Source organism: Hyperoodon ampullatus, assembly GCF_949752795.1.
Source record: "Hyperoodon ampullatus genome assembly, chromosome: 20".
In the NCBI taxonomy this organism is placed as follows: Eukaryota; Metazoa; Chordata; class Mammalia; order Artiodactyla; family Ziphiidae; genus Hyperoodon; species Hyperoodon ampullatus.
In genome coordinates, this window is record NC_136933.1 from 2,026,263 (window position 1) to 2,033,532 (window position 7,270).

General features: G+C 34.9%; 1 protein-coding gene across 1 annotated transcript; it reads left to right on the forward strand.

The window, feature by feature from the left end:
* Positions 1–2,962: 2,962 nt before the first annotated feature.
* Positions 2,963–6,890, forward strand: LOC307068706 (arylamine N-acetyltransferase 1; the record flags this gene model as incomplete). Its single annotated transcript, XM_079726733.1, has 3 exons — positions 2,963–3,021; positions 3,464–3,542; positions 6,013–6,890. The coding sequence occupies exon 3, from the start codon at positions 6,018–6,020 to the stop codon at positions 6,888–6,890; it is 873 nt and encodes a 290-aa protein (XP_079582859.1). The 5' UTR covers positions 2,963–3,021; positions 3,464–3,542; positions 6,013–6,017.
* Positions 6,891–7,270: the final 380 nt, after the last annotated feature.

Genomic DNA, 7,270 nt, shown 5'->3' on the forward strand with positions numbered 1-7,270 from the left:
ACTATGTTGAATAATAGTGGCAAGAGTGGACACCCTTGTCTTGTCGCTGATCTTAGAGTAAATGCTTTCAGTTTTTTGCCATTGAGAATAATGTTTGCTGTGGGTTTGTCATATATGGTCTTTATTATGTTGAGGTAGTTTCCCTGTATGCTCACTTTCTGGAGAGTTTTTATCATAAATGAGTGTTGAATTTTGTCAAAAGCTTTTTTAGCACCTATTGAAATGATCATATGTTTTTTATTCTTCAAGTTGTTAATATGGTGTGATTTGTGTATATTGAAGAATCCTTGCATACCTTGGGTAAATCCCACTTGATCATGGTGTATGATGCTTTTAATTTGTTGTTGGATTTTGTTTGCTAATATTGAGGATTTTTGTGTGTATATTCATCAGTGATGTTGGTCTGTAGTTTTTTTGTGATATCTTTGTCTGGTATTGGTGTCAGGATGATGGTGGCCTCGTAGAATGAGTTTGGAAGTATTCCACCCTCTGCAATTTTTTTGGAAGAGTTTGAGAAGGCTGGGTGTTAACTCTTCTCTAAGTGTTCGATAGAATTCTCCCGTGAAGCCTTCTGGTTCTGGACCTTTGTTTGTTGGAAGATTTTTAGTCACAGTTTCAATTTCTTTACGTGTGATTGGTCTGTTCATATTTTCTATTTCTTCTGGTTCAGTCTTGGAAGGTTGTACTTTTCTAAGAATTTGTCCATTTCTCCCAGGTTGTCCATTTTATTGGCATATAATTGCTTGTAGTAGTCTCTTAAATCCCTTGTATTTCTGTGGTGTCAGTTGTAACTTCTCATTTTTCATTCCTAATTTTGTTGATTTGAGTCTTCTCCCTTTTTTTCTTGAGTCTGGCTAAAAGTTTATCACTTTTCTTTATCTTTTCAAAGAACCAGCTTTTAGTTTTATTGACAGTTGCTATAGTTTTCTTTGTGACATTAAGAAAGAATTAGGTTTTTAATTCCCACAAAACACCTTTCAGCACGCTTAACTTTCTGATAACACCCTCACCTGCACCAGTTTCGTTTTGGGGTTTTTTTTGTTGTTGTTTGTTTTTAGATCAACAGAACATGAAAATCCTTTTTTGACAGGGTTCAGAAAGCTGACATTATCTCTTTTTTCCTCCCTCTATATGAAGGATGTATTTAAATGAATGTTGGTCAGTAAGACATTTGTCAGCTATGGGTATTGTGTGCTCAACTGTCTAATATTACCATTTGAATGTTGTATATGATTGTAAGGCTTATGTCACTAAAGATTTTTATTCTGATTTTTCATGATCAAAATTCATGTGATATTGTATAGACATGCTTTGTAGTGAACTATATTAGCAATAATTTCTGTACATGATCTAGGATTTATTCCAGCATTTCTTTTCCTTTTTTTTAAACAAAATATTTTTTTTAATTAACAAATGATGGAAATACAAAAGTCTACATAAAGATTTTAGAAGGAGAACTTACAGGACACAAATTTGTGATTCATTAGATGAGACACTTGGATGTGATTCCAAAAGGTCTTATTGAGCATTGCCAAGTTTGTAAGCTTCATAGGGATGGACATCATATTTATAAATGCCCTTCTGTAAGGGCTACCATAGATGTGAAATTCTTTACCTTAATATCATCTTTGAAAATATTAAATTGAAAATTCTGTTAACTTATATTTTAAGAATAGGCATATTGTATTACTGCAAGAGATTTGATTTTCAGCAGAGTGCAAAATTCTTCCAAATGCACATGTCTTTTTTCTAATTTCATTTTGTTTTAGAGCACTTTTTAAGTGTAGTTTTCTCATTTAGTAAATGTTGTCTAATTAAACAAAAAGAAAGACAATAGAAATACATAGCTTATCACCATTAACCTATGGGTGGGATTCTTTGTACCATGTCACCTCAGGCCTTGTCATCTTACCAATAATAATGCACCACTGTTACAATTAGTGTCCATACTAGATTAGAACTCTGGTAACAGGGGACAGAAAATTTATTCTACATGGGATTTTACAAAATACAGACTATGGGGGGGGTGCTCACCTTACCAGAAAGTCAAGAGATAGCCTACTCCTCACCAGTGTCATGTGCCCTCTCATGGTACACTGAACATGCTCTGTTCTTTACCTTCTGTACCTGACGCAGAGGTCAGTAGGTCTAATGGCTTTCACTTAAGTCACACATTTTAAATGTTTTAAAATTACTTCAGCCATAATTCTCATAACTTTTCTACTCTATCCTATAATAAATTGAGTCAATACTGCCTTTCTCTTCCTTAGTTTTTCATTTTGATTTACATCTTCACAGGCTGATGTAGAGGTAACACTATTAGAATATATACATATATATTTTTTTAATTATCCTTTTTGAGTTTTATTTTTTCCTTCAGAAATACCAATTATCTTTATATTGGATTGTCTTTGACTGGTTTTATGTCTATTAACTTCTCTCTAACTCTTTAAAGGCTTTATCTCTTCATTAAAACCGTTGAGTATTAAGTTTTTCTTCTACATAAATCTTTTGATATTATGCTATATATATATTCCCTTATTGTTCATAATTACTTATATATTATCTTTGTTGTTATTCTTAATTAGTTTCCTAAGTTATAAATAGTTCTTTTGATAATACTGTGTTATTTTATCACCTCATTTTTTGGCTTTTTGGTATGAGTCCATTTTAAATGTTCTATCTCTTCAAGTACCTGTGAAGAATATCTTTCCATTGTTCACTTTATGTTTCTTCTTGAGCTGGTTGTCTTTTTCCCCTATCTTTTGTGTATTATGTCCTTTTCTTCTGATCCCAGTCTCACAGTATATTTACATTCTGTTTTTTCACCATATTCATGCATGTACAGTTCTGTCTCCATCTTTTATTTGTTTTTTGAATGAAATGTGACTGGTGAGATGTCTGGGTGGAGTGGACCATGGACTCTGCAATCTTTCCAATGGAGATGAGTGAAGATGACTGAAGACAAGAGATATTTTGATGGCTGGTCTTCTGCATACAGATGGTTCTTCATCCTTTCTGGTGACACCATACATTAAGAACATTGCCTTATTTTTCTGCCCCAATATCCCCAATTATACTTTACACCTAAGGGAAGACAAGTGCTACCATTACATACTTGTCTTTTCTGTGTTTGGTAAATCTTGTAGTAGCAATCAGGGGACTGAGATAGGGTTCACCCATCCTTGCTGATTGTATGACAAATATTCATCTGGTCTGTTGTGTCTGAGCCCCATGCTGGTGACTTCCACAATATCCAGGCTTAGAACCCACCAGTTTTGTTCCCATCTCCCATCATTGTACATTCAGCTCTCTTCTCTATGCAACCCAAATGGCCATTTTACTCCTTCTGTTTTGTGATTTTAAAATACTCTTCATATTCATGTCCCAATGAGAACTACTGTCCTTGTTTTCAAGGAAGAATATGATATATTTAAAACCATTTTTTCTTTTATTTCTACAGTGTGAATTAGGAAGAAGAACTATCCTAAGTCTTCTGAATTAAAACTGAGACTCAATCTACATTGAACTTCCTCATAAAGGTATGCTTTTCTGAGACATCTCAGCGGGCTCCCTAAGTGTGTTCACTCTCCCTCCTTTTATTCTTTTCTTATATTTATGATCAAGGAAAACAAAATGGTATATCAGTGCACATCTAAATTACAAGTCAATATATAAACTTTGCAGTGTTTTCACCCAGTTTTATCCTGAAAACTACTTTCTAGTGCCTCCATATTTCACCTTCTATAATAACTTCAGTAGTACAAAATCTCTTATATTTAGTCATGGAATATGCAGGTATAATTTGGTTATAACATGTTGCTTGCATCCAGACCCTGGCTTCTTCTCAATGAACTTGAAGTTACTAAATTCTAAATTAACATAATAATTTTTTAAAATCTTTTTTGGAGTATATTTGCTTTACATTAGTGTTTTAGTTTCTGCTGTATAACAAAGTGAATCAACTATATGTACACATATATCCCCATATCTCCTCTGGAAGGAACAAAGAAAAATCTTTAAAATCAAAAGATAGCTTTAAAAAATATACATTAATTTCCAAATAAAAAGATGTTGGTTAACCCAGAAATGAAATGGCCAGGCAGGTCCAAATCATATTTCTTTTGTTCCACATCACCTGCCCTCCTTACTTACCCAGCACTGATTCTGGATACAGAAGCAGAAGAGGGTGTGTGGTGGTCTGGCTAAGTACCAGTTGTTCTCTCGGTGTCTGATTCGTAGAGTTTTTGACTTGTGCTGATGCATGTAAAGACGAGAAGAAATGAAATAATCTTAAGAGATTTGGAGGAGATCAGATTGCAGACATCAAGAATAGAAAAAGTTGAAACACTAGCAAAATGGGAAGAACAACTGATCAAAAAAGAGAATTAGGTGAATCTGAAAGAAATGACACTAAGAAGCACAACGGGAATACATAACTTATCACCATTAACCTAGGGGCAGGGCCTTTTGTAGCCTCTCACCTCAGGCCATGTCATCTTATCAATGGTAATGCACCACTGTTACAATCAGTGTCCACACTGGATTATGACTCTGGTATCAGGGAAAGAAACATTTCCTACATGAGATTTTGCAAAATAAGGACTTCTTTTTTTTTCCTGGTTCACCTTACCAGAAACATATAGCTTGAAACTTGATTGTTGTCTTTTCTCATCTTTCCTTTTCCTGCTTTTCATTCCTCAACTCAATAAATTCCTTGCTGATATTATTCTTCAGCAAGTTCTCCTAGTAGATTTGAGCAAATATCCTACCAGGTTCTGGCCCTGCAGTAGAAGCATCTGCTTAGGTTTCAGCAAAAGTTCCTCAACAGAGTCTCATTGAGCTGACTTGGACCACATGCCATCCACGAGGAAAACACTGGTCCTAGAGCAAATGTGCTTTGAATTGCACCTACCTGGGTCACATGTCTATTCATTCAGCTCAGTATGTACAGCTCACTCTCCATACAAGCCAGACATAACAATTTGATGATGGTGCATTTTGCCCAAAATGCAGCCTTCCCCTACTGCCCTTCTCACAGTGATTTCTCATCTCAGAATAAAAGACAATAGGTCAGGTCGCATCTCAATTCATGCTTCCCCTTACTACCTCTGCTCCCTTCATCCTGTCTTCCTTGAATGTTCTTTGGAGACCCTAGGCAGGTTCCAGTTTAGGGCTTTTTTTTTAAACCTCTGGTCCTTCTTCCTAAATCATCCTCCCACATTTGTGGACACGTCTCATTCTCTCATATCCTTAAAGTCATAGTGAAGCTTCCTCTGCCCACCTTATTGGAAACTGAAGCTCTCTCTGTGCACATCTTATCTACATTCTTTGCTTTATTTTCCCCAGAACACTTATCACTATCTAAGAAATTTTATTTTTTTAAATACATTTAATTCACTGCGTCATACCAGACCCCAGTAAAATGTAAGATTCTTTAAGATAAGCAACCACTAGGTCAGTAACATACACATAATAGATTTTCAGTAAACTATTTATTGAATAAATCAATAAATCAGTTTGTGAATGAATATGAATCTTTGAGTGGGGAAATTTGTGTAAGGTTCAGCTGAAGAGGATATTGAGTTGGTCAAGTACCATGAATGAAAGTACTATATTATAATTCCCCTGTTTGTATCAGAAACTGTTTGTAAACTATATTTTAATTGATAGCAACTTGTACCTCTCCTTATTCATCACCAGGAAAACCACATGTAAGCTGTTTATCGTTTTACTCATCACTTCATCTGGATTCCCAACTTCTCATGCTCAAAACATGGAAGAAGTGATAGTACTTTTCTTTCAGGGTTACTCGCACCATTAACTGAACTTATGCATATGAAAGTCATTAATACACTAAAAGCACACACAAAAAAGGCTTATAATTACAGATATTTATAACCATTGTTTGTGTTTACATGTTTAAAATACATTTGTTATCATTAGGCTAATCAAAGAAATCCAAGTACAAAAGTAATATATTTGTTTTTGTTTTGTTTTCCTTGCCTTAAGGAATCATGAACATTGAAGCATATTTTGAAAGAATTGGTTATAAGCACTGTAGGAACAAATTGGACTTGGAAACATTAACTGACATTCTTCAGCACCAGATCCGAGCCATTCCCTTTGAGAACCTTAACATCCATTGTGGGGAAGCCATGGAATTGGGCTTAGAGGCCATTTTTGATCAAATTGTGAGGAGGAACCGAGGTGGGTGGTGTCTCCAAGTCAATCATCTTCTGTACTGGGCTCTGACCACAATTGGTTTTGAGACCACAATATTGGGAGGGTATGTATACAACACTTCAGCAAACAAATATAGCCATGCCATGATTCACCTCCTGCTGATGGTGAGCATTGATGGCAGGAACTACATAGCTGATGCTGGATTTGGACGCTCTTACCAGATGTGGCAGCCTCTAGAGTTAATTTCTGGGAAGGATCAGCCCCAGGTGCCTTGCATCTTCCGCTTGACAGAAGAGAGAGGAATCTGGTACCTGGACCAAATCAGAAGAGAGCAGTATATCCCAAACCAAGAATTTCTTAATTCTGAGCTCCTGGAAAAGAATAAATATCGGAAAATCTACTGTTTTACTCTTGAACCTCGAACAATTGAAGACTTTGAGTCTGTGAATATATACCTTCAGGAATCTCCAGCATCTGTCTTTACAAGCAAGTCATTTTGTTCCTTGCAGACTGCAGAAGGTGTTCACTGTTTAGTGGGCTTCACCCTCACCTACAGGAGATTCAATTATAAGGACAATACAGATTTGGTAGAGTTTAACACACTGAATGAAGAAGAAATAAAAGAAAATCTAAAAAATATATTTAATATTTCCTTGGAGAAAAAGCTTGTCCCCAAACATGGTGATAAATTTTTTACCATATAGAGTAAGCAGTAAAAATGGTCTCAGTATTACTTCTGGTGCTGTAACTTTTTATTATAAAAAAAGTTAAACATCTATAAAAGTAGAGAGAATGAAATAATAAACCTCCATTTGTTTATCACTCACTTTATCAGTTATAAACTAGAGGCCTATCTATCATATTTTCTCAATGCTCCCACATTATACTGAAGAAAATGCTAGACATCAAATCATTTCACCTTTAAAAATGTCAGCATATATAATTAGATAACATTTAAAAAAACATAACCATAATTTTCAAAAATAATACTAACAAAGATGTTTTAATGATGGCCTATGCTTTTCTTGAGGAAAAAGTTATTTATGCTAGAAAGCTTTCTACATTGGTTGAATGTTGAATTTAT